Below are 27,595 nucleotides of genomic sequence, written 5' to 3'. Positions count from 1 at the left end.
GAGAGCTCTCCTGCCAGGGGCTGCCACCTTCTTTGTACTTGTAGAGGCAGGGGAAGCCCATCTGCCCACACAGGGCTTTGGGGACAGAGCCCACTGCCTGCTACTGCTCCAGGGAAGAATTGTTCACAGTACCCAATCCTAAAAGAACATCACTGCCTAGTTGTGATAGGGAGTTCACACATAGTTGGAGCACACAGCCTCAGTCCTCCTCTCAAGATCTGCAATTTCCTTGCCTCTCTTTATATTTACTTCCTTGCAAGCAGTCAGTGGAGGGAAAGGAAACAACCCACATTGCTAGACAGAAGGCAAAGCAGGCTCCTTTTGGCAAAGGGAAGTAACACTCACCAAGTACTTCACTAATCACTTGCTCAATAACTGTTACCCAAGACTTAAGAGAAGGCACATTACAACCCTAAAAATAGTCTGCAGCACTTCTCAGCCTTGAAAAGCCCTAGTCAGTGTCAGGGCAGTTAAGGATTTATTCCAAAACTGCCAAAGAAACTATCAGTCCTTGAGTGTATCTGTAAGAGCTACTCTGATGAGAAGGGGAATGGGAAAAAAAAAACAGAAAGAAAAGCATTGTTATGTAGAAGGAGAGAACCCAGAAGTAAATTAAGTTTTCAAAATCATTTATATTTACATCAGAATCTGAAAAAAAATCAAGAACTTTCACTATTAGAGCAGTATACTCAGCACCAGACTGAGAAGAAGCAGGAATTGAGAGCCTTCTAGCAGGAAACCTTAAGGCTGTTTAGAGAGTGGGGCTGCCAAACTCTACAGGGACTTCCAGCCTGACAGAATCCTTGCTTTGGATAATTTAAAAAGGTATAAAAAAAGGTTATTGCTACTCTGCCAAGAAAACAGGACAATCTACAGGAAAGAAAGAAAGTGCTTTCCAAGTCTTTTCTCAAAAACCCACAAGCTTATCAGCCACCACAGGCTACAGACACCCAAGCACCAAAGGTGTACAGATTCTTTAACAATCCTTCCCTCATTCTAGCTCTTCTTCCTGCAGCAATTCCTTTCCTTCCCTGTAAAGGCACTTTCTATATTCTATATCCTTACGCAGGGAAACACTTCCAGTTTTCCATCCCAACAAACAGAACAGTCCCACAAATACACAACATTCAGAAGGAATTTTAATTAACAAAATGGTCCAGGAAAGGGAAGGGAGAACCCAAAAAAAACAGGCCATTGCATTTGAAAGGTTGCATGTCAGTCACTAGGTATGCCTGCAAGCCCATGCACAGGGAACCATTTGGACCTTTGTCAGTGCAGAACTAGTCTCAGCTTCCAGAACCACTTCTCTACTCCTTCCTTATATAGGCTAAATATTATATACATATATAAAAAAAATACAAACTTGTGTTTGTTATAAAGTGGCTTCTCTCTCTCTCCCCCTCCTATGCTTGCTTGGCACATGAATGCATGCAAAGCTAAGTAGGCTCTGAGGGCTGCACAAACAGCAGGTTTTGGCAACAAAAAAAAAATAAACACAGCTAAAATAGATAAGCAAGATTAAAAGCCACTGAATTGAAAACCATATATTTTTCCAATTTTATAGAATTAGAACTACAGCTACGACTTAAAACTGTAAGAGTCTGTCATCCTCTCTCCCAACTCATGTCAAAGTTCATAGCAGCATAACACGAGATTCCTCAAGAAACGTCAAGCCAGTGTTCTCTGCTTCAGGAGTGAGTTCACAGGTCCAAGTTTAGTCTGTCCGAAGGATCATGGGGGGATGCTCACTGTCTTCGTCCAATCTAAGTGAGTTGGTTTCATCTTCCAGGCAAGCTCCACCCACAGCACCCAGGTCATCCGTATAGGCTGGAGAGAAAGGAACAAGGAGTTGGGGAATCAGCAGCAACAAACTAAGGCTTGGATCCAGAGTGAATGAGTGGAGCTGAAGTACCAGGCATTACTTCAAGTAGTTTCACTGCCACCCTATGTTTGTTTTTATCATGACTCTGTTTCTCCAAGCCAAGAGCAGCTCATGATCAAAATTAAACTCCTGTGTGTGTGCAATGCATACTGGAGCTTTGGGCTGCTGTTTTCAGCCTCCACTGATGCAATACAGACGTTGGCATGTGCTGACTGCCCTCCCTTTGCAGTGAGGCACTAACCGGGGTGCCAGATGTGGCAAAAGCTCCACTGACTTGGAGAGCTGCAGCATTAACCAAGTTCTCATCCTCTTGATTTATCAGAGCAGTGAATCAGGCTAAAAGGTCGCTGTTCCCATAAAGAAAATCGCAGCATTTATCAACCTTTCATAAAAAAATTCTTTAAAAAATGGATCAGGGCTATAATTCAGATGCTTTCCACAAGGTCTGGGTGCAGAACTGCCTCAAGAACCATGTGGCAAATACTGAAACTATCACTACAGCCATTAACCACAACTCAAGACAAAATTCTACCCAGAAAGCAGCAAAGACAAGTGGCCCATCTACAGAAAGCTACTGCACACCACGAGTGCTCTTTTCCTACTGCTCACCAAGGCTCCACCTCGCACGCGCGGTTATGCAAAGCTCGGTGCGGACGTGGACCAGCTCACGCAGCCATCTAGAAGGAAGCAACAGGCAGAGGTGCTCCCTGCCCCATTCCCAGCCTTTTCCTTACCATGCCTGCTGGGTGAGGAAGGCACGTATGTACCTTTAGTCACAGCGGCACTGTACGTCTGCGCTACCAACGGCCGGTCGTGGGATGCAGACTCCAGAATTTCGTTAGCGGGCTCCATGCTGCCATCGAGCCTGCCAGGAAGAGAGGGATTAGCTGGAGAGGTGATCTGCCTGGGCACAAGACAGCTTGAGCTGGCAGCTTACAGCAAAATATTTCATCTGATGTGCAAGAATAACGAATATAGAAGTGCAACAGGAGGAACTCTGCCCTCCTATTCCAGAGGCCCAGATAGAAGGCACCTGACAACACTTGGTATTTTCCTGAAGACTCACCAGCATCATGTTTGCCTCTGACGCAGCATCAGGATCTAAATCCTAGTAGCTCATAGTAGGAAAAGAAGACTCAAAACAAGACTGTATTGTAAAACACCCCATTCCAAGCAGCAATATTGTAGGCTATCATGAGCACTGTCACAACAGAAGTGGTTGCTTCTGACACAGATACCAGAAAGCCCCCTAGAGAAAGTATTAGAGCATTTCAAAGATTAACAACTTGCTAAAAGCTTTCCTCTATGAGGCTTCACTTAATCTCTAACCAGAGGTCATGTCGTCCAATGTTCAGATAAATGTATGATTTTGACCATAATTGTAGGTTGACCAAAGCTGCAAACCTGAATTATCATCATGAGTTATTATCTTTAATTCCATGATTGATCAAGTAATTTGACTGTATTACCCTAGCTTTTCCTGCCAACCCTTATTGAAAAACTGCATTGTCCTATTTCTCAAGTGTTCTACAGTACTATTACAGAACACCAGCTGCCTGGCCTATATGCAAGGAAGTTTAATAAGGACACCAGCAGAGAGAGAAGAGGGATAATTTCATAGGCCAGTTTCCCCTCTGTGAAGTCAGAGTAAGATCTTTCTCATGTTTGTAACCACTTCATTTATTTATGAAGAGGACGGTGTCACGCGTTTCAAATTCTTGTTTAAGTAACTCAACTCAAAGTGCCAAGAGGAAACAGGAGCACAGAGAGAACAGCGATTGATCCCTCCCTGCACTGGGACAAGGTTAAGTTTCTGCTGGTAAAGCGGTGCTTGGTGTAGGGGATACCTGGAGGGAAGGCTCAGGGGGATTCTGAAGTTACTCATTCATGTCAGAGGTCTGCAAAAAGATTCATTTGAAGAAATGAGCTGTTCTAAGTTAGACTTTTCCAGAACAGACCTAAGTTTGAGAAGAAACTGGATTTTGAGAGGAAATAAAATACAACAGTTCTCAGCTAACGTGGACTTACTTGTGCTGCTTCATTAGTGTGCACTCGCCTCCTTCCTGGGGGTCTAAGTTGTACATGTAGAGATACCCATCAGCAGCTCCCACCAGCAAACGAGGGATCTTCTGGATTCTAGAAAGGTTTAGAGCAGAAGTGATCTAATAACAGATTATTATATAAAAGATTATTAAATAACATACAAAAGCATGTTCTCCTCCCTTCCCATGATTTAATGGTTAGATTCAATCTCAGAGGGTTTTTCCAAACTAAATGATTCTACGACTTTAAGGCATTATTTTCCACACTTTTGCTCCTGGACAGGGAATGCTGTTAACACTTAAAGCACCCCGGAAAGAGCTGTGTGTTAAAGATTTATAGCATAAGCACGTTTTGGGGCTAACAGGAAGCCACAGGAATCAAGCAATTACGTATAACTCAGTAGAACAGATTCAGAAGTTACCATCCTGTTATCAAGCGTTGTGCAACTCCAGAGACAAATAGTCTAACGGGAAGGATGTATTTATTTGTGAAATGTTACAAAGCTTAATTATTGCTTAAAGGGTGCTTGGAGATCAGAGGAGTGAGAGCACAGACATGAAGTCAATTTAGCATAAAAACTATAAAACCCCCACAAAGTAAGTTTACTACTGCTCAGCTTATTACTTTGGTAGCTGTGCAAAATGGGACCTGCCTTTGAGGAAGACAGAATAAAAGATTAGATTTAGTCCTCAAAATTAACATTAATGAATGCTACGCTGTTTTAGAGACAAGAATTATATGAACTTGCTTTCAAAAACTTCTTTAATGGTTAGGCTGGATTGCCTAATTTTGCAATTCACTAACAACATACACAACAACATCACTCCCCCTAGCACTAATGGAAACAAATGCCATAAAAGCCCACGGGTCTGTTCTCAATATTCTTATTTCAAAATTAAATGACATCTTTAAACAACACTTAGAAATGGGCTATTCCTATCCAAATGTTATGCCCTTTCCTCCTTCTCTCACAGGACTGAGAGCCGTTAGCTCTGCCACGTTGCTCTTAAACTACAATGATCACAGGTGACCACTGCTCTGCTGCAGATGAAGCTGTGTTTTACAGTGGCAGCCTCTCCAGAGCCCAAACAAGCCAGCAGGGTGGGCAGTGCAGCTCCATTTCTGTACTCACGTGGCAAGTGCACAGATGTTTTTGTGCCCACAGAAGGGCAGACGGACTGTAGCAAAGGCTCTACCCTGGTTGAACATCTCTGTTACTTGAGAGGGCAGATAGCTCGTTGAGGCCATCAGCACTTTTCCAAAGTAACCTGTCCAGGTTGTAGGCTCTTCCTGAGGTCTACAAGTCAGAAAAGAAAAGTGACCCACTTTGCCTTCACCTTAGAGAGAAAAGTGTGTAAACACTTGAAAACATTTTATTTTAAAAGATATTAAGCAGGTGTTTCTCTTCAGAAATAACTAACACCCTTGAGAATTCTAACACACTTCATTTATACTACAAGACAAAATGTGTCCTCCAATACCCTCAGCCTGTTATTTAAGCATGTTTGATTGTAAACTGATACTTCTGCATATAAGACTGCATTTTATAACATTCATTATACAAGAGCAGAATCTACTGGAAAGCACTATGTTTTAAGATTTTATTAATCTGTTTATCAGTAAGGAAATCATAGTTTCCAATAACTTCCAATGAAATGGAATTAAGACTGTCCTCTCAAATCATAAATAGGAACATTTTACAACTTGGTGTCTTTTAAAGCCCCCTATATGCAGCTGGAAGGCGTTGCTGACATAGCTCTTCCCACATGGATGTCAGAGGAGGTGAAACAAATGCAACTGAAAATGTTAAAACTGCTCCACACTCTTCTGTGAAGGATGGCCAAGTTCTCTTTGGCAGAAAAACCTTTTCTACTCAGTGGGAGAACAGTACACAGCTCAGCTGCAGTTGCTGATTCATAAGTGACTTCTTATGCCCTTTACTTTACAATAAAAGTTCAAAAGAAGTCTGTCCACACTTTTGAGAACTCATTCTGTTGAGTACAGTCAATTTTTAATCCTTTTCCTTGAAAAAAATCTAAGGTCCCTTTGAAACCTACTTTTCTTTCACAGTCTCAAGTTTGAAGATATGCACTGTCTCTGTGTTACTGGATGCAGACAGAAACATGCCATCCATGCTGAAAGCCAATGAACAGATGCTCACACACCTGGGAAAAAAGGAAAAAAAAAAAAGAGAAGAAAAACAAAGAAGTCAAACTATTTGGCTTAGTTAAGAAGATTTCTAAAGCCACCACTACTTTGCAAGTAACAAAAAACACCCTTCAATAATTAGCATTCTGAATTCTCCGATAATTTCTTGAAGCTATTCAAGCATAAGACTAATGCTGTTCAGCTCTGATGTTTACCAGATATGGGATCAATTAGTAACAATGTGAACTCAGTCTTACCCCATATAAAGTACAGCAGAACCACAGAGTTAACTGCTGCCACAAACCACAACACCATTGCACAATGGCTATCAATGGCCACAGCATTAGAAGGATTTAGAAGAGAGTAAGAATATTAGATGTACTGTTTCCAATTTCCTTAAGAATACAATGTATCCTACAAAAGGTGACCCACTTTAAACAAGTTCCCTCACCAAAAAATTTTAAAAGGCAAGAGGGAGTACAATTCTGACAGGATTGATTTGTAGAATAGTCAAGTCCAAAGGAAGGAAATTGGAAAACATTCAAGCTGAAACTGTTCTAAGCATACATGCAGGGATGAATGAAGATGAAACAGGCAAAAAAATCAGGATGCCAGCTCAACTGCTGAACATACTGGAAATCAACCATAAGGAATAAGCATCAGGTAATTAACCCAGCTGAACTTTACCTCTTCACTCCCCTTCGGAATTCAAAGAGTTTCTGTCCCTCTGGAATGGAAAACACTCTTATTACTGTCCCCTGCAAAGAAAAAAACATAAATAGATCATTTTTCATTTCAAGCTCATTCATTGTGTACTAGATCTAGTGAGCACAACGAGAAGCAGCAAACCACTTTGCTGTTAACTCATTGCTGTGATGCAGCCCAGATACTACATGAAGTATTTATGGAGCTGGTTTGTAGGATGTGTTTGAAGAGTACAGAAACAAGAGGTGGGAGCTACTAATACAGAGAACAAGCTGTGCATCAAAACCAGCCCTTATCATATTTGATCATGAAAACCAGCACACTAGACAAGTAGCACGAGTGCAATCACTTGGATGTCTTTGTGCCTTTATCAGGTGCAATCAGTTATACCTTTATAGTCTAAGCTTATTACTCAAAGAGCAGAGGCTTCAGACTCTCTAATTTACACACATTACATGAACAATTTGTCATCACATGCCCAAGACTACCAAGGCACATCTCTCTATCTGGATTTTAACTGTTTTGTTTTCATTAGGAAGACAGCATCAAAACAAGACATCTATTAAATATCCTGCACTAAAGGGAGAAACACTCAGAGGACTGCCCTAATTACAGCCAGATTAAAATGTTTTATTTAAATAACCTTATTATCCAACATTTCACAGCATGGAAATTGTGTCAAATATCATTAATAGATCTTAGATTTCCCATTTCAACTGTAAGTCTTCTTTTCTGGCACTTGCAAATGGAACTGTGCACACTTAAAATACTTCATGACAAATTTGATTTTTATCACTGTTAGCAAGGCAATCAAAATCTCTCTTACCTTTTCTGAGGCTGTGGCAAGTTTAGTACCACTTGCATCAAATGCCAAAGCAGCCAAGGGACTATCATGAGCTGGGATCATATTGGCAGCTCTCTGCAGTGAATCAATAAAATAGAACCTTAGAACAGTCCAGGTTAAAAGCTACAAGTGACTGCATATTTAAGCACATTCAAAGCAAATATGGGTCTTAATTTCTGGACAACAGCTTCAAGATTTTTTCCATTAACTAAGTACATAAAATTATCACTGAAGCATATACATAGAGAGTACAAGCAGCAGGAAGACAATTCAAATAGAAATTACTTGGTTCCACCCATTTGCCCAATTTTACTCAATCAAATCTAGTATTAGCACTTGTATTTTCTTTGCTGACATTCTGTGAAGCGAAAGATGCTGCAAACTGTTGCACAGAAAGCCAGGTGTCCAGTAATTCCTACCTGAGCAGGTTAAGTCATTTTCAAAACCCACATCTTTAGGGGTGGAAACAGCATTCAAAGATTCTTACCAGATTGATGGTGTCAAAGACTTGTACTTCTCCAATAGTTGCACTTCCTGGATAGGCCAGGTAGCAATTATCATTGTTTATTGATAAAGCACACAACCCTAGAAGGGATGCAGAAACCGGATTAGAAACAGGAAAATTCCACGGCCTATGCAGTAAAATTTCCTGATTCTGTACTTGAATGTCACCAAAATAACTCACATTATCAACAGCAAATTCAAAAATCAACAGAAACAAAGATGAGTAATCTCAGAGTCAACCTGCAATATATGCAACTATTTAGCATAAGTTTGTTTAATATAAAACAGAAAAGGGAGAATACCAATAGAGTTATAATAACTGATTAAACAGCTGAACTTCCCATGTCTGCCATGATTCGTAAAGAATTAACCTGACAAAGTCTTTAACTATACCAAGTGCTGTCAAAATCCAGCTTTTATCTCTCCTGCTTTTTTTCTAACATTTCAACACATCCACCCCAGGAGACCAAAATACTGGGAAGATGCAGAGTCTGCTACTTGTTCTCAGCTGGATCTAACATGCAGGCTTTCAGACAGCACTCATATTTGTTACTGTATTTGAAAGCAGAATTAACACCACCACAGTTCCCTGTAGAGAACCTCATACACTGACCCAGAAAGCACTTTTCAGAGTTCTGCTGATTCTACCATCACATTTACCTGCAGGATTGGGAGGCGTCTCCCTGATTGTATGTAATACCTTCATGTCTCGTATGTTGTGTATATAAAGAGACTCTTCCAGACATACTATCAGCCTCTAGAAAAGGGAAAGAGGACAAAATGGTGACGTGGAAATGGAGTTCATATGGATCTATCAATCCTAATAAAATTCTATCCTAAAAAAATGCAGTAGGTACCTTCCAACAGAGAAGAGGTTGTACCCACCTGATGGGGAGAAGAGTCTGACAGAAGATACACAAGATCCAGCTCTTGACACAAACACTGCACCCCACTTCTCTCAACCTCACCAGTGCAAACTGAAAACATTCCCATTACTAGTTTAAGTCAGCAAGCCAGAAACCTTCACTTAATTCTTATTCTGTACCAATTTACATGTGGAAATAATGGAAATTACTTTCTGCTTTTGCTAAACAGAGAAAACAGACAAGACTTTTTAACCATTCATAAAGCCTATAACTTAGCCATAATCATTTGTGAATGGACTTTTTTTAACTCTTATTAAGTTCTTCATCATCTCATTTACTTTGTGGACTACATGTGGATGACTAACTAGACATTACTCATTTTACACTAACTCCCTATGCCAGAAATCAAATTACCCACTCTTTCTCTCATGACTTTAAACAGGAAACCCCTCCTCCCACACTCTTTTTTGGGGGCAAACTCAGACATTAAGGTTTTCTCCTTCAGATGCCATTCTCTCTAGCTTGAATGAACCGGCTAAAGACAGAGAAGTTTGTACTTGCTGAAGATCCTACTGATGATTTAGTCATACAGCAAACTATGCTTCCAGGTGCTTCAAAAATTCACCAGTTGCGTGATATTTTTTAGATTTTATTTTTTAAGAGGAATTCAGCAAACAGCACATAGAACCATACTAATTTAATAGATAACTTTACATTTTGGCCTGAAGAGAAAATGTCAGTGTTACATACTTCCACATTTAGAATGAAAGGATGATTCACACTGGGAGGGACCTCAGGAGGTCTCCAGTCCAACCTCCTACTCAAAGCATGCCCAGCTTACTCAGGGTATTTCCCCAAGTAAATACATAAACAAAGAAGCAAAAGTACTTAACCAAATACAAGTACTGAGATTTCATACAGAAGCCACACTTGGAAAAGCACTACTAAATTTCAAATAGCAATTCTGTCACTAAAGGAAGAGACATCAGTCAGCAGAGGAAGTAAGATCCACAACCCCTTTCCCATATTTCCACATAGGCAGAACCACTACTCACCTGTCTATTGAGTTTGACAGCCAAGATGGTGTTGGAGTAACTGTAGTTGCAAATCTCTGTCCCCTTCTTAAAGTGACAAACTTTCAGCTTGCGTGGAGCTTTAAGGCTAACTATGGCCACCAGACTACTGGAGAAGAGCCTCTCCACAATGCACACATCTTCTGTGTCAGCTGAGGAATCACAGGAACAAGGGGAAAATACAGAGGGACATTTCAGGGAGAAGAATGATACACATCAACAGAAAATACTGTCTAAGAAAATCATAGAATCATAGATTCAGTCTATATAAAAATACAGTTTAACACCACAAACATTCTGCCACGACAGCTCAGAGTCAAGGTGGGACATGGGACAGGCTTTTAAAGCAGAAAATCTATACAGTGAGTGAATATTTCCAAAGATTTCCCTCCCCAAGGTGTCACACAAGTTTATGTTTCAGAACAGTGTCTACTTCCCATGCCCAGAATACAACAGAAAAAAATTCCCAAAGCTACAAGACCCAGAAAATTGCCCAATTCCAGAATTTTATGACCTTCTTTTATCTCTGCAGAAAAATTAGGAAAGCAAACATTTTTTAGGCTTTTTATGTGTGTGTGTTTGGGTTTTCTTTTTAAAGCTGTATTATGCTTGAAAGTGTTTCTGATGACCCAAACCCTTGGCATTTCCATTTACCCCTCTATGAATAAAGAAAGGTTACAGTACTCAGAGAAGCTGGTGAAACTCATTTGCCACAAGACTGCTGCAGCCACCAATTAGCATTTCCACACATACCATCTTTTACCTGACAGGCCCCAAGAGCAATTTGTGCAGGAATCACTGATGCCCAGCATTCATGCAGAGCCATAAAATATCAGATTTGCCAAGTGCTTCTACTATGGGAGCACTGCAAGCAAAGGAGCAACACAAATCCCTGCGTGAGGACACAGCAGGAGGGAGGAGAGTCCAGGATCTCTGGCAAAGATAATTTCAGAGCATTTGATCACAGCACATCATTGGACCATGCTGGCAGGGCCAGGTCCCACCACCAGTTATCCTGGCATCTGTGCCTCCCTCTCCATCCCATAAAGCTCCTCTCTAAAACCCCAGAAACACAGTGCACACAGTTTTCAGGGCAGTGAGAAGCTGGAGAGAGTTCTACTGTGCTCTGCAGCTCTTCCACAGCCACTGGCTACACCTGCCCTTTCATTACAGAACCCAATCAAGACAAGTGACTCGAGCCTTTGGCCTTGCTCCATCAAAACAAGTTTTTCAGGAGTCAGCTTCTGGATTAGCTCAATGCTTAACACATTCCAAACCATAAAACAGCCAGTAAAAAAAAAACCAGAAAAACCCAAAAAAACCCCCAAAAAAACCCCCAAAAGAGCTTGCTTCTGAAGGCTTCTGTTTTAGCCAAGAGAAACATTAAGTAATTAATTTGCACTGTTCCCATCAGCAGTGACAGCAACTCCATGAAAAAAATTCTGTTCACAACATTCTCAGTACATGACACTGCCATCAGTGTGGACACATCTGCTTTCAAAGTGATTTTTCTGGGCAGTTACTTCAAGAAAATGAACACAAAATATTTCATGTCCTCCATTTTTTTGAGAGAAACAGGCTACTTATGAAAAAGGAGCAGGTTTACACTCTGCATTTTCAGTACTCCACGCTACATAATTGACTTTTATCTACATCTTGTATTTAATATGGTACTTTTCCAGAGAAGACATAACTGCTCACAGAGGCTTTGAAAATTCGATTTTCTCATGCAACAGGGATAATGCATTTTAGTAATTACTTTGTTTTCAAGGAATTGTTCTCCATTTTTCTGATACTACACAAAACACATGAAAAAGAAATCTAAAAATCTGCTTCAATAAATGTATGCAGAGACTTTGAAATGCAGAGGTGTGTGTTCCTTGAATCAGAGTAGCTACATAAAAGACTGAAATATTTTTACAGGGTGGGTTATCAGCTTTCCATCTAAGCCTGGAGTCCTTCAAAATTATGACATCTTTTTACAAGAATCAGAAGACCAGCACTCAGAGACCCAAACCCCACAGTCTGACTGCTCCCAGCTCCAGGGTGAGCACAGCTTCTTTCCCCATCCAGGGACAAGTGTGCAGACACAGCTTCTGGGAATTGTCATCCTCTCAGGCAGGCGGGAGAACTGGTATTTCAGAAGAGGAACAGCAGCAGGGATTCACATGGAAATAGTGCTGTCCTATGCTGCACTGATGGGAAGGGTGGGCAGCAGGGAAGGCACACAGGGAAGAGCACTATTAGCAACTAAGCCAACAGACAGAAGAAAAAATTTTCAATAAGCAAAATGCCTCAAAGGTATTGATAATCCTTCAGTCTCACCATACAAAGACTATAATACAGACAGTTACCTTTAAAGAAAGGCTTTGTGATGGGCATTTAATTAAATTCACTTTAAAATACAGGATGCACCTCTGCTCCTCTGTCTTCCTTTAACAGGAAGAAGAGATAAAATCTCTTCACAGCTGCCAAGTAATTTATGCTTCCCAACAGCAACTATTCAAGAAGGTACCAGGCTATGCTGCCCATCCTATGTTCAACTGACCTGAATAAATCATATGTTTAGCAGCAACAAAGCCCTGTAGCAACGCTGTTACTCAGGTTTTTTTTGGGTCTTTTTTTTTATTAGTATTATCTCCTTTACACTACACAACTGAGCATTGCCAGAAACTCAGATTCAAAACAGAGTAAGAACAAAAAGAACTGCAAAACAAATTAAGTATCAGCAGCGAGAGGAGAACAAGCAAACACATAACAAGATTAGTTTCATAAACACAAGCATGTAGCATCACAGACAAGAGCTGGTTAGAGCCAGCTAGATTATGATCAGCTGTGCCTTTATTCCATTTTTAATCCAAGAACATGAAGCATGTTAGAAGCATTCATTAAGCCTTAAAGCACCCTCCAATCGAATGCTTGTTTTTACAGTGGGATCAACTGCACAGGGAGTCAGGAGATTTGCAGTCATGGGAGAAGTCAGTGATGGGAGCAGCCAAATCTCCCATTGTTTTTTGTTTCTCTCTCAAACACAAGACAGCTGAGGCATATTCTGCAGTTTAGTTTAAACACCTACACAAGAGTTAGCAGATCAATCTTCCAGAAGAGAAGGAGGGGGTCCTTAACAGTGCTCACTCAACAAAAGAAGTCTTTAGATCCACTTAAATTAAACTGGGAAGTGGGAGGCACTGTGTTTGGGAGGCCTCAAGATACCTTTCCTTGAGGAAAGGAGGTACCCAATGCACAGGAAGCCCTCCACCCTCATATCAAGTTTTAACAGGCATGGTTTGCAAGTCCAAGACTGAAATTTATTTGACTCATACAAAGAAAATGAAGGCCTCTCAATATTTCGATCTGCTTTGAGCCAAGACTGACTGGCTTCCACAGGCCAAACCACTGGATTTTCTGTAGCGAGAGGACAAAAACGTAACGGGTTCAGACTCATAGAGGGGAAATTCAAGTTCAGTATATGGAAGAAATTCTTCCCTGTGAGGGTGGTAAGGCACAGGGTGCCCAGAGCAGCTGTGGCTGCCCCATCCTTGAAGTGTCCAAGGCTAGGTTGGACGGGCCGTGGAGCAACCTGGAATAGGGGAACTGGACCATCTTTAAGGTCCTTTCCAACCCAAAACATTCTACTAAATGTTACCTCACACTCTGTGCTCAGCTTTCACAGACTTAACACTCAGAAAACTTAAAATATCCAAGAGTTGAAGCCAATACAAGCATCCCAGAACAGTCTGAAGATAAGACTGGAATCAGCAGGTCAAAATTCCAATTCCAGCTGCTTTTATCAGTTTATTGCAAGATGTTGAACAAGGCACTTTAACCAATCTGTATTTTTCTCTCAAGGACTACCCAGAAGATGCAGTCCTGGCCAGCGCAGCCAACCTCACAGGATATTTTTCAGTGTCTTGTGTAACAGGGAATCATCTTCACTGAGTCTCCTGGGGTAACACCAGGCCAGCCACTGTAAGTGCCTGGCATACTGCAGAGGTCAGGTACATAAACTCCACGGTAGAAAATGGAATCCAAGCCACTTATTAACCAGTACAACCAGACCATGACTCAAATAGGAAGATGTAGCTACAACACAATTTAATCCGACCACGGGTGCCTAATTTGAACCTCACAATTACTTCTCTCCATTGACTGTGTACAGAAGCAGGCTGTCATCCCAGGTAATGGGTGATCTGAATCACACCCCATTTCCAAACTTAACATGCCACAGGGTCAGGTCACTTTGGGAATGGAGTCTGAGGACAGCTCTGTCATGGGATCCCACTATAAATGCTGACATCACAGCAACTGGTACCACCTGCTCACATGGAGTTTACAAGAAAGCAAGGATACTCATGGATAACATTCATAGCTGACTTATTAGCATCTCAAAAAAGGGAAGTCTGAACTGCTGGCAGAACAGGGGATACCACTTCTCCCTCAGGCTTCTCTCTATTTCACCTCAGATCCTATTCAACTGTGATCACCATTGAGAAGTTATGGGAATCTGAGTTATTCACTCTTTTGGATGAGCAAGCCTGCAGCTATCACGTTAAAGAATAATATTCTAACAGAAAATATTAGGATAAAAAAATAAAATGAAGGCTTTGTTTTCTTATTTGATAAAGGTATATTAGTGCTTCCATGCCCCAACAGCCAGTATAAAGATCCAAAAGACACTCTCTCACATGGGTATAATATTATTTTTATGCCCAGCTGCTATGTAACCTGGCTAAAACCTGGCTGGACGTTATTAGAAAAGCAGAGTTGTCATAGCTACTACCAAATTTCATACCATACAGAACATTGATTCATAGTTTTACCCTGCTTGCAATTACTGTACTTATGTGATATTTACACTTAAGGTTCCTTTTATGCCAAGTTCAAATAACCTGTGAAAAAGTGAAACATTTTTTATTCTTCCCACATTAAGTCATCTGAGGGGATTAAAAAAAAGAAAAAAAAAAAAGATACTCACTGCATTCATAGATCTGCTCTAATTTGTCCACAGAAGAAAGAGAGAAGAATTTGTAGCCTGATTTACTGCCAACTGCAAGGGATCTGCAAAAGAAACAAGCCAGTCAGGAACATCAACTCCATCAGCAGTGATTACCCTTGGAGAGATTCTTACCCAGTTCTAAACCTCCAGCTGGGTTAGCTCAGTAAGGATAAAAAGTTTGTCCAAAAAAGCCATAACAGACACAGACAGCTTCCTCAATTCTGATTAGACCAAAAAGCTTCAGAATTACAGAAATTGGGTGTGGAAATGTGTTTCACATTTATGAAATGACAGTTCACAGCCTAAAGTAAACCTACTGCCCAATTCTCACTGGTGATTTCTTCACACAGGCTAAAAGCTTTAGTGTGGAGGGAAGATGATGACTTGAATAATGTAATGCAAACCAATTACATCACTGCCTCATCATTAGAGGTGACCTCCAAGACCTTTTAAACTGGGCTGTCTGGGGATTTTTGTTCTTTACAGTGTAACCATCCCCGAGCATCCCAGAAGAGTTTTCATATTAAAAAAAAAAAAAAAAAGTAATTAAAGCCTGCCAACTCTAATTTTCCCTGGCTTTATGTGATGATGTTCTAGCACCCCCACTGTCAGGTCTCAGTCTTACAAATACTCATAATGAATCTTTGATCAGAGGCACCCTCTAAAAAGTGCCAGTCACTGATGTTAAACAGATTGAACAATAGCAGAACATTAAAAAACTGACTAAAACCCCTTCTTTCCTCCATTACTCAATTTTCACACTTAGCTCACAGACCATTTAATTGCTTTTCCAGACAGAGTCAAAGGCAGGTCTTAAATTTTAAGCTAGAGAAACCTTTAGCCTGTCTTGCAGGTCTTTACACATCAAGGCAGTGGACAATAGATCATTTTTGTTTCCCCTCCCCATTTTGGAGGAAGATTTTATGCCACAGATAAAGAAAATTAACAGTCAATACAGTTTTACAGGAGTGCATTAGTATGCTTATAGCTCATATATTTCTTAGTGCCAAGAGACATGGAGGAAAATTCCAATAAAATACATTTTGATACCCTAAACTGTGGCAAGTCATTTGACACAGGGCTGCAATCCAACCGTGCCAGTCAGCCTGCCAAAAATGCCTTTCTGAACTCAGCAAGATGATTCTCTACAGTTCAGATGTACTAACAATTAATACAGCATTTGGAATACAATGAAGATTCCTAGATTTCATGTTCTTTCTGTATTTTCACTTGTGGCTCCAAATTGGGTCTTTTTTAAGTTTCAGCATACCCAGAAGATTAAAAATGGCTCCTTATATAGTTCACCCTCTGAAATTAAGCTACAAAATCAACTTCTGTTGGATGGTATGACCTTCTCTTCTAGAAGAAAATACAACTGGCACAATCTGGTTAGGAAATTATGTTTGAGAAGGTTTAAACCTTCAAATTAAAACATGATCCATGCAAGCAAGAGATTCAATTCCACAGATTCAATAACCAAGATATTAAAAAAGCATATTAGGCTTAAAGATAGAAGAGCAGCAACAAAATTTTGTTTTATGATTGCTTCTCTAAGTTACCCTAGAAATACTGAATTTCATTTTCCTTCAGACAAAATCAGCAATGTTCAGCACTCTCCATCTGATTAATCACCAAAGACACTTCAGTGGTTTTGCTCAACTACTTTTGTACAACTCAACAAAAACTCAAATTATGTGAAAAAAACCCCTTGAAACTCTAATTTGGTAAAACAAAGCAATAAGTCAGCTTCTCTTATATCATCTACTGCTTTCCTCAAAAGAAAGTTTAACAAAGAATGACATCAAAACTGTTACTTTGCAAAGGTAAACAAGCACTCCACAGAGTTAAAAATAAATGGAGTCACAAGACTCCTTGCAATATAAACGATCCACAAAAGACACAGGATGATTTCCTCATGGAGAACCACACAGAGCAGCTATTTGTATTTCTAGGCAGAACTGATTCCCGAGTTGTTCTTACAGCTTTAAATACAGAGTACTGCTGAATCACTGTTTTACTGACAGGATCACTGAAAGCAGCAAGGAAGCCCATTTTTCTTGTCTTACGACTATACCTCATTCAAATGAGCTGTAGACAATGGCAAACATTAATTGTGTACATGATAAAAATCATTAGACTGAGTAGAACCCAAAATGCAGAAGCACAGAATGGACCTTTCCATCCATGACAACTGCTTTTTGCTATTTGTTTCAGGATCGAGGTGATGAAGTCAAAATTATTTGTTTACACAGAGCGGTTCAAGTCAAGATAATTAAACCCATTTCAGTGTACAAGTGTAACTGCAAAATAACCCCTTTTTCTTCTGGAAGAGCAGTCTTGCTTTTGGAGGGTTTGTTGGTTTGTTTTTTTTTTAAAGTATTCTTAAATTACTCCATATGAAACTACTGGGAAAAGGCTTTTTATATGTAATAAGAACCCACTAGGCTGAATTATACCAGCATAATCACAGTGATTTAAATCTCCCATCTTCCCCTGCACTGATATTACACTTAAGCCCTTAAGACACCCCACAGCCAAATCTAAATGGCCAAATCCACAAAACAAGGACCTAGCCAAAATTACCTCACCTCTGCAAAAATGTGCAAGCATATGGGGAAGAAATATGATCAATAAGCCATTGAGCTCTTGCTCAGATAGTGGCCAACAAGAAGCTGCTGTGGTTTATCAGAAGCTCCTCGTACAACGTAGGTGTTATGCATTATAATCGCTGTTTTTCAGAAGCTGATGAGACTGAAATTGAAAATAAAATAAATATTCTCTAAAATGGCTTTTTCCCCCCTAACATTATGCTATACACATGTGGGTTTTAGCTCTATTATGTGCAGCCTCTATTACACACTTTAGACTGAAGACTCTGAGCTATTTCATCATGAAGGCTGTCTCCTCAGTCCAAAATTATCAATATAGCCATGATTTATGGAACTGTGTTTATCCACTTTTTGCAGAGATAATGCTGCAGACTGATCCAAGACTACATAAATCTCGATAGTATTTTCAAGAGTGACTACCATAAATAATTAAAACTATCCTCATCAAGCAAACAGTGCTGGGAGATTTCACGCATTCATTGGAAGATGCTGACACTCTCTCTAAGTGCACTCACCTAAAGTGGGAAATCAGCTGCTTCAGTCTCTCTGGCACTTTAGGAACAAGTTTTTTCAGCTGGGTTAGAATCCTAAGGTTTTCTTTTGTTTCTTTAATATACATATAGAAGGAAGAAAACCAGTTTTTCCCTTTCCATATCACAGAAGACCTTAACTATTAATCAGAAATATTCCACATTAATCAGAAAGTTCCTAACAAGGGCAGCTCTCTCAAAGATTAAATCAATTGCAGTTGCAGCATAAACATGACTCTAAAAGTCATTACTGCTTTAAATAACTGGTTAATTAAGCCTACTTTCATTATGATACAGTCTCATTATACTAATGTTCCATCTCATTTCAAAACCAATGTAAATTTCCACAGACAAAACATTTTGGCTTATGATGAGGAGGGGGAAAATAATAATAATGATGAAAGAAAAGTCAATGAAGACATAAGAATTGCTAAGGAATTACTAAGGAAATGTATCTTGCTTTGTTTCCCCCTCCAAAATATCTGCTGTAACATCTCATGGGCATGTCGTAATATCAAAGGTCATTATTTTGGAAAAGAGATACAGCACTTCATACATTCAATGTTTTTTGTCAGCAACATTCTGACAACCCACAGATTTTCCCATTATTCTTGTATTAAAAGAAGACTCAAACTTAAATCTGCTACAGCAAAAGGAGACCATGCCTGCTCATCACTTCACACGCAGGCTGTGACAACAGAAAGTCCATAATCCAAGTAAATAGCACTATTCTTGGGCCAAATCCCCATCCAAATGGTCACACGCTGAGGAACAGTTCTTCTGACCAGACCCCTCAGCTGCTGTGCCCTCTGCAACAACAGCAAGAAACACAACATATGGTTGTCTCTCTCAGCTATCCTCCCTGAGTGTAGGAGCTACGTGACTGCTCTGTCCTTCCTTTTTTTGGTCTGTGTTTAGCTTTAAAGCCTCCTTGGAATAGAGAGCTCTCCTGTCCTCAAGGATCACGGGTGAAGGACACCTGAACCTAGGAGAAACAAAGGCAGAGGAGTGAATGCTCAGCACCTAACCCTTGTTCCTCCCACCACAAGCAGTTTACTACAGAGATCCAAACATCACAGAATAAGGGAATGAGAATACAGCTTCTGGGACACAAAGCATGCCAGGTGCATATAGAGACAGCAGCATTTGCTCACAATGTAGAATGAAATTGATTTATTTGGGAAATAAAGGGCAGAATTAAATTGGAAAGAAGAAATACATGGAGTGATGCATGTCATGTCTAACTCCACACATAAATGAAAGCAGAGCCTGAAGAAATCCTTGCCAATAAGGCACACACCAGTGTTTTCCTTAGAAGTCAGAACACAAGGTTTCTTCTTCCCCTTTCATCAGGAGACTGTTTTCAAAACTGCAGTGACTACTTTGTTTCCAAACGCTGTCACACAATTACTTATTTTAAAAAAAGAGGACTAAAACTTCTCTAGTTGGCCCACTCGCAAGATTTCACAGGCAGGTTTTTAGGGAGGTTATTTTTTGTGGGTGGGGGGAAGTGGGTGCATATTTGTAAATTGAATCTGAACACTTCCAAAAATACCTGTGCAACTGTTTAAATACTGGAAGTTTTACGTATTATATAGATATACAAGCTTTGGGATCTTGAAGTTATGCTTTGCTTAAAATGCCACAAACTTCTAATCCATTACCATTTCCCTTATGAGATTTAAAGCTTCTGTGAGTTTGTGAGATGTTTAATTTTTCATAAACGTATCTATGCTCAGTTTTAGCAGTTTTCCCAGAAGTAATACAAACTGCACTTGGGTTTTTTCTTCCCAAGTATCCACTGTTAAAGATTTGCAGCTGTAAAACCTACCTAGCACGGAGGCCACCCACAAGCTTCCACTGCCTGGTTTTGCTGGGACACCCGAATTCCAATGGGTTGCTCCACTTTGATCTGCAAGCTGGAGCTTCTGCCTCTCAATCAGGGAATGCCAGTCATGCCAAGTTGTGCAATGATTGATTCACTGGGGAAAAGGGCTCAGTCCAAAACAAGCACACTAACATCTTCTGAAAATACCCTTCTCTGTGTTTTTAGTTAATGAAAACATTATATCAAAGAGAAGCCACAAACCAACTGCTTCTGCTGCATTATAGGTGAAGTGTTTTCAGGCAGAGTTCCAGTCCCAGCCAGTAATTCAAAACTCTCATGTAAATAAAGCTTAGGGCAATGTGGGATAAACAGGCAAGACAACACTTGCAATAATGCAGATACTATTCCAAGAGACAATGTCACTACACACAGCATCCATGAATGAATATTAGCCAAGGCTGGGAAAACCAAGCGACTAAAAGCAGCATAGAGGATATCTGCTTCAGTCACCAGGGATTGCAACAACCGGGAAAAGCAGCAGCAACTTTTATGATGACAACATTCTTCTAACTACCCGTAACCCAATTTCCCAAGACAGAGAGCCATCGTGAAGCTCTTCTTTCTACAGAAGAGAGTACCTAATTACCAAATCTTCATAAAACAAAGAAAAGTTAGCTTGATACTTCTTCTCAGCAGTTACAAGCCCCATCTTTTCCTAACACAAGGAACTGGCTCTGCTGTGCAGGTAAGCAAGACAGTTAAGCCTGAGTGGAACTGGCACCTTATTAGAGTGAAGGTAAAAGCTTTAAATGTAGCAACAACAATGAGCCCATGTCATTTATTTTCCAGTTTTGTCTGTCAGCAATTTTTCTAATTACTGAAGCACCTTAAAGCATGATGTGAGCTCTACTGACTGGGCAGACATAAACAAAGGTTGTCTTTCATATGCTGCCTGAAAGAATATACATTTGTTTACCTTGCCTGTCTGGAGAAGGGCTCCAGTTACCTGTAAAAGTTGAAAACAGGTGAGCTTTCTGAGGCCCAGCATGGGAAAGTGTAAGTCATTCCTAATAAGTTCTTTTCAGCTCCTCTCACCTGGTGAACGCTGATCTCCTAGATATATAGAATATATAGTATATATATTCCACATAGTGTGTGTATATATAGCATATATGTTATAGTATATAGTATACTATAAACTCAAGAGAGCTGCCTTCTTGTTTCTCCACTCAAACAAGAAACTAGGAAAGATCATGGGTGGGAAACAGGAAAAAAATGAAATAAACTTCTGTTTAAAGAATGTACACAACCACTAAATTCTGCTCAGTTTAGGAACTTGAATGCAACTTGGTTGTTTGGGCCACTTACCACATCAGACAAGTGTTTCACTGAGGAGCTGCTCACAAAGGCATCTGCAAAACTGGTTTTATACTTACTACTTTTCTTGGGGAGTTTTATTTAAGATGCTGTTTGTAAGAAGAGATTATTCTACATCATCATCATCCACCTCATTTTATCTCAAATTAAGTGGCCTTTTAAATTAATCTCAGGATTTTGAGACAAAAATATGAACAGAAGCCTTTTGATATTTCTGTCATTTCTACATCAGATACCTGAATTCACAAATATTCAAAAATGACACAAAAGTGACTCAAAACTTGGAATTGCAAAGGTCTATGGGCCAGGTCTGCCTCACATAAAAGATACAACACCAAAATTCTCATCAGCTAATCTCAAGGTGATTTTTATATAAATCATATTTTTAAAAACATCATTTATTGACACAATGGATATTAGAATACAAAATTAAAAAAAACCAACAAAACAAAACAAACAAACAAAAAAAAAAGCTATCAAAGAATATTTTTTGGTTATTTACAAAAATGAAATGGGAAAAGTAGTGCAGTAGCACAACCAACTGAGGAATGAAATCATTAGCCAGGTATCCCTTTTCTCTCCTTTGAGCTCCCTGAAGAAAGATTTCAAGGTGTACAAGCCAAAACCTAGGTAAGCTTATGCTGTATTTGCTTTCTTGTTATTTCTGCCTTGGTTTTGTTCTCAAGCCAACCTGCAACTCTTGTTCAAATTCAGTGGGTTTTTTTGGTCACAACTCAGTGATCTTTAGGTACATAAAGGTCTCCACAAAGCTAAGGTGCAACTGAAAATGCAGAGGTACCACACTGGAGAACAGAGCTGAACTTCAAAAACTTATATAATGACCTTTGTAAACTGCAGAAGAAAGAGGTGACAAATCCCCTAGTTATTATTACTTGTTTTTTTTTTTTTTTCTCCCCAGTAATAGGTAAAAAAGGAATGGTAGCTGAGCAAAACTTGAGCATGTTTTATATGGACAGAGTGAGCTCTATATGGCACCCACTGAAAAAATGTAAAAAGCAGTTGCAAAGTCTCTGGCTTGAATCAACATAGGGATAATGATTTACTTACAAATACACAGAGCCCTACTGCTCCCCCCATCATTCACCACAACTTATTTACTGCCAGAGTCTCTTGTCTCAAACCTATCCAGCTCCAATTGCTCATCTCTTCACCCCCAAAGCCTACAAAAGCAGAGTCTCTCCTGCTGTGATGCAACTCTGCTTGGCAGCCACCAGAAAGAACCTTCTCACCTCCACAACTCCCATATGCTCCAGGACCTGCTGAGGACAGGCACAGACCTCCCTGGTGAGGGCAAGATATTGTTGCTTGCAAAAAGAACAAGTCGTTAAAAAAACAAACCCTCCACCACACACGTGGGCTACGCTTTGTGATGCCAACCTGAGATCACTTCCTCTTACTCACTTCCTAAAACAAAACCCCTTTCTCGAGTACAAGCTCTTTCAGTTCTTACTCCCTCCCCAGTTTCATCTCTCATGTATTTAAGACAATCAAATCCTTCTTTAAATGAACTTCAGTGCCCCAATCCCAACTAATAGGGGGTTCCGAAATTAAAAATTCTGCTTTATAATACCCCATATAAAAACTAATATGCACTAATTGATCTAAATAGGCTGCAATGATTAAGTAATTTGCAAGACGTGCAGCTTGAACCATCTGAAGCCCAAGGAAGTGCAGTTTCACGGAACAGGGAAAGGCCTCTTTTCTAAATCAAAATCAAAAGCAGCATGGGCTCATAAAAATACCTTCAAGCCTAAGTCTTACTGCTTCGACATAGCAGGTGACAATAAAATAACTGTATGACAAGACAGCTGTGAGGAACTTCTGGATGAAGTCTTTGCGAGTCCTGGAAGACTTGGGGCTTCATGTCAGGCCCTCCTAGGGCTGAACATCAGCAAGGAGCAGCAGGAGCCCCCCTTCCGTCCCCTACCCCAGGGAACGGCGAGCGATGCCTCCCAAGCAGGAGCACAAGTTCCCGGGGAGGGAGAGGGCACCACGCTGCCACCACCCCAGAGCCGCGTGTCCCCGCGGCTCCACACGAAGCCGGAGGGCACAGGGGGCTGTTCCCGGCCCTCCTCCCTGCGGGGGACCCCGGCCCCGCTCCAGCCCCGAGGCCCCGGCACCGGGCGGCTCCAGCGGCGCTCCCGCCGTGGGAAGGGGCGGCACCGGGGAGACCCCGGCACGCCCCGCCCGCGGCCCGGCCTGCTCAGGGCCCCCCGGGCCGCTGCCGCTGCCCGGCCCGGGCCCCCTCAGCCCGCGCCCCTCAGCCCCCCTTACGTGTTGTCCTGGTTGAAGTTGGCGAAGAGCAGATGGCCGCTGCCGGCGTCGCCGCTCTGCCCGGCCAAGTTCATGGCGGGACAGCCCTCGCCAGCCCCGTCCGGCGGGGGGAGGACGAGGAAGCACCTCCGGAAGGCTGCGCCCCTCAGCCGCGGCCGCCGCGGCCGCCCCGACCCCGCCGCATCCCCGCCGGGCCCTTGTTTACGCGGCGGGCGGCGGAGCGGCCCCGCGCCTGCGCCCTCCCGGCCGCCGTACGGCCAGCGCGCCTGCGCGCGCGCCGCGGTGGCGGGCGGGTCGCGTTGCGAAGCTAAGCAGGGCCCGGCGCGGCCGGTGGTGGATGGGAGACCCGGAGCGCGGCGGGGATCCCCGGCTCGGGCGCGTCCCCGCTGTCCCCAGGCTGAGCGCGGCCACCGCGGCTCCTGTCACGGTGGCCACCGCGGCTCCTGTCACGGTGGCCACCGCGGCTCCTGTCACGGTGGCCACCGCGGCTCCTGTCACGGTGGCCACCGCGGCTCCTGTCACGGTGGCCACGCGGTCGCGGCCCGCGCTGTTCCCGCCCGCCCGGGCCTGTGCAGTTCCGCTTCGTGCCACGGGATGTCCCCGCGGCTCAGCGGATGAACGGGCGGGGGCTCTGGACTTGGGGGAAAAGGGAAAAAAAAAAAAAAAAAATAAAGTTGGGGCCTTTCAGGCTTTCAGGCTGCAGAAAATTGCTTGGAGACCTCGGAGCAGCTCTGTGTATGAAGGGGATCTTGGTCAGGATTTGTAGGAATAGGGGAAGGAGCGATGGGCTCACATTGAAAGGGGAAAACAGATGCACAGAGGGAATTCTTTACTGTGATGGTGGTGAGGTGTCTGGAACAGGTTGTGGATGACCCCTCAGCCCTGGTAGTGAGTGTCCAAAGCCAGGCTGAACTGAGCATCCTGGTCTAGTGGATAACACAAATTGCAGGAAAAAAAAAAACCAAAAAACAAACCAACCAACGAACCCCCCCCGCCAACAAACAAAAAAACCTCAAACCAAACCAATAAAAACCCAACAAAAACCAGCAACAACAAAACCCAAAAAAACCCAAACAACCCCCCCAAAGAAACAACAACAACAACAACAAACGAACCCCAAAAACCCAACCAACCAACCAAAAAAACAACAACACCACCACCAACAAAAAACCCCAAACAAACAACCCCCCCCCAAAAAAAAACAACAACAAAAAACAAACCCCAAAAACCCAACCAAAAAAAAAAAAAAAAAAGACTACAAAAACAACAACAACAAAAATCCCCACCAAAACAAAAAAACCCACCTGGAACTGAAAAAGTGATTTTTGGAAATGGGATCATCACCAAGGGATTAGTACAGAAAACGGTAAATCTTGCAAATATGAGCCACCAGGTGTTGGGTTTGTGCCTCTGGGGCCATCTGGCTCCAGAGGGTTCCTGGGTGGTGCTCACGGAGCAGTGTGGAGTGATGGAGCCTCCCCTTCACCAGCCTGCAAGGCTAAAGGACCCTCAGCTGCTGGCACAGAGACGCCTCCAAAGGGCTCAAACCCAAGAGCCCCGGCTCCCTGCTGCCCTGCACCCGCCCTGGCGTGTCCACCAGAGCCAGTCCTGTCCCCCACACTGCACCCCACAGTCACCTCTGCCTCCGCTACGCCTGCTGCCAACACATCCACGTGTCCTGTGGTTTTCTGCCCGTCCAGAGCTTCTTTTCTCCCGGGGAGACTTCCCCTGCTGATGGCACGCTTTAATCTCAAACTGTCTCTTTTTATACCTGTTGGCTCTGGCAGTTTCACGTGCAGGAAAATGTCCCTCCCTGGGGAAATGGGCTCACAGTGTGTGGTGCCAGGAGAGCCCAGCTCGTGCTGCCATCCCTGCAAGGTGTGGGTGCTCACACTGCTCATGGCTGGGATCCCCCAGAGCCCTTCAGCCGGGGACGATGCACAGAGGTGTCTCCAGAGGTGGGAATCCTGCAGGGAATCACAGAATATCCTGAGAGGGAACACACACAAGGATGAGAGTCCAGCTCCTGGCCCTGCTCAGACACCCCAACAATCCCACCCTGTGCCTGGGAGCGGTGTCCAAATGCTCCTGGAGCTCTGGCAGCCTTGGGGCCCTGCCCATTCCCTGGGGATGTGCCCAGAGAATGTTCAATGCCCCGGCACCCTCTGGGGGAAGAATTTTTTCCTACTATCCAAACTAAACTTCCCCAGACGGCTCCAGCTGTTCCCTCGGGTCCTGTCAGTGGTCACCAGTGAGAAGAGATCAGAACGAAGGAAGAAAACATCCCTGGGCATCATGAGCTATTCCTCATCTAAAGAAAAATTCTGCAAACTCCACCCTGTTTTGGTGGCATAAAAAAAACCAACCCAACTGTATTCAGGGTACCTCAGAATATTGGAATTTCTCCTTAACACCCTTAAAATTTCTCAGATCTTTGCAAGGTGGGGAGTGCACCAGGGATGGGAGGGGAAAGAAAAACAAGCTGGGCTCGTGGCCAGAGGAGAGCTGCTGTGCAGGGAGGGGACACATCCCAGTGGGGTAGAGGTGCTGTGAGCGTGGATATCTCCACACCCCAGCTTGGAGCAGCCCCTGTGATTCTCTGCCTGCCAGGTTTGGAGGCATTGCTGGGGCTGGAGCCATTCCCCAGCACGATGCTCGAGGCTCTGGTTGCCATAACAACTGGATTCAGGCTCAAAAATAGTAACTTATTTTTCATTCAATTTGCCTTTTGCCCTCTGAGATGGATCTATTTTGGGATGGATGGTTTGCTTCAGGTGTCTCTTGCCAGCACCCTCAGCCGTGGGCTGGGGGATTTGGGGATGGGGGTTATTTTGGTAAATGTAATTTATTGTCCTTTCTTCTTCGTCTCCTCTTCAGGCCCAGAGAACAAGTGCAGCAGGGCATATGAACCATGACATAGGCTCTGCCAGAGCTCATCATTTGGGGAAGGAATTTGGAAAAAAATCTTCCTGGCTAAGTGGCAGAGCGTGGGAGAGGTTTTCAGAGATGATCTCACTCTGCATCTCAGCTTGGACCTGCCACTCTCAGCCAGGCCTTGGCTGTCCCAGATATCCTACTGAAAATGGGGTTTATTTTGTTGCTCCTGCATCTCCTGGATCCTGCCTGGTCCCCACTGGTGTCTTCCATCCACAATGGGAATTGTGCAGGAAGGCTGAACCTGCTGCTGGATCCTGGGGTGCTTCTGGTGAGCCTGGGGGACACCCCACAATGCAGCTGCACCTGCAGCATCCCCTGAGGGATTGAGCTGCTTTTGGAAGGGCTTGCAGAGGGTGTCAGGATTAATTCACACCTTGAATGAAGGGATCCCTTCCTTTTGGCTTTTGGAAGGGCCGTGTGTGCTGGATTTCCCATGGAAATGGCCATACAAGCACAACCCTTCTTGTCAAGATGTCCTCAGCTGTCCCACCTTCAGCATTGCCACAGCTTCAGCAAGGAGAGGTGCTCTTGGGGTGACCAGGGCTCTGCTCCTCCAGGTGTTGCTGACCTGTCCTTTCTTGTCCCTCAGCTGCTGGCCTGAGGGTGCCTGCAGTCCCTGGCACAGCCAGGGTAAGGATGACACCTCTCTGCCCCCATCACCTTTTGTATCTTCCCTCTGAGCTGCCCAACCTCGGATGTACCTCGGGATGTCACCTCCTGCAGGAGCCTACTTGAGCGATGTAGAGGAGGGAGGGATGAAGGCAAGGCTTTACGATGGAAATGAGCTGATTTTGGGGTCCTTAATCCTTGCCTTGCTGTCGTGCTGCTTTGTCCCCCTTCTCCCAAGCAGGGAGGGATGGTGGGGTGCTGGAGTTGCGCCCCCTCCCAGGAGCACCACGCGACGATGGGGCTGAGGCAGAGCCACCCACCCCAGCTGGGGCCTCTGGAAAATAATGGG

The 27,595-nt window shown here is 42.9% G+C and overlaps 1 protein-coding gene and 1 long non-coding RNA gene across 5 annotated transcripts; both read right to left on the bottom strand.

Annotated features, from left to right (window-relative positions):
• Positions 1-1,117: 1,117 nt before the first annotated feature.
• Positions 1,118-23,950, bottom strand: WIPI2 (WD repeat domain, phosphoinositide interacting 2). 4 transcript variants are annotated; one of them, XM_068207140.1, is made up of 12 exons: positions 23,701-23,950; positions 15,041-15,123; positions 10,048-10,217; positions 8,787-8,883; positions 8,110-8,207; positions 7,605-7,697; positions 6,761-6,831; positions 5,983-6,090; positions 5,058-5,222; positions 3,911-4,018; positions 2,617-2,747; positions 1,118-1,827 (listed from the first exon to the last, which is right to left on the bottom strand). In XM_068207140.1, the coding sequence occupies exons 1-12, from the start codon at positions 23,772-23,774 to the stop codon at positions 1,715-1,717; spliced, it is 1,311 nt and encodes a 436-aa protein (XP_068063241.1). In that variant the 5' UTR covers positions 23,775-23,950; the 3' UTR covers positions 1,118-1,714. The 4 variants fall into 4 exon arrangements, with proteins under 4 accessions (XP_068063241.1, XP_068063244.1, XP_068063240.1 ...); XM_068207143.1 differs by having other exon boundaries at positions 2,650-2,747; positions 23,701-23,949; XM_068207139.1 differs by lacking the exon at positions 23,701-23,950 and adding an exon at positions 18,186-18,304.
• On the bottom strand, positions 19,038-23,596 carry LOC137483771 (uncharacterized). The gene is made up of 3 exons (XR_011004638.1): positions 22,656-23,596; positions 21,005-21,034; positions 19,038-19,185 (listed from the first exon to the last, which is right to left on the bottom strand). It is a non-coding gene; the product is annotated as an uncharacterized lncRNA (long non-coding RNA).
• Positions 23,951-27,595: the final 3,645 nt, after the last annotated feature.

Source organism: Anomalospiza imberbis, chromosome 16 (genome assembly GCF_031753505.1).
Source record: "Anomalospiza imberbis isolate Cuckoo-Finch-1a 21T00152 chromosome 16, ASM3175350v1, whole genome shotgun sequence".
In the NCBI taxonomy this organism is placed as follows: domain Eukaryota; kingdom Metazoa; phylum Chordata; class Aves; order Passeriformes; family Viduidae; genus Anomalospiza; species Anomalospiza imberbis.
Note: the sequence above shows the minus strand (reverse complement) of the source record. Positions and strands in the feature narration are given on the sequence as shown.

Excerpts from the sequence above, each read along its gene's own strand:
- WIPI2 (XM_068207139.1), bottom strand. The coding sequence starts at position 18,289 with ATGTATATTAAAGAAACAAAAGAAAACCTTAGGATTCTAACCCAGCTG. Across the intron at positions 10,218-15,040 it reads AGAGCAGATCTATGAATGCA|CTGACACAGAAGATGTGTGC; the intron begins GTGAGTATCTTT and ends GTGATTCCTCAG. Across the intron at positions 6,091-6,760 it reads TTCCGAAGGGGAGTGAAGAG|GTGTGTGAGCATCTGTTCAT; the intron begins GTAAAGTTCAGC and ends CTTTTTTCCCAG.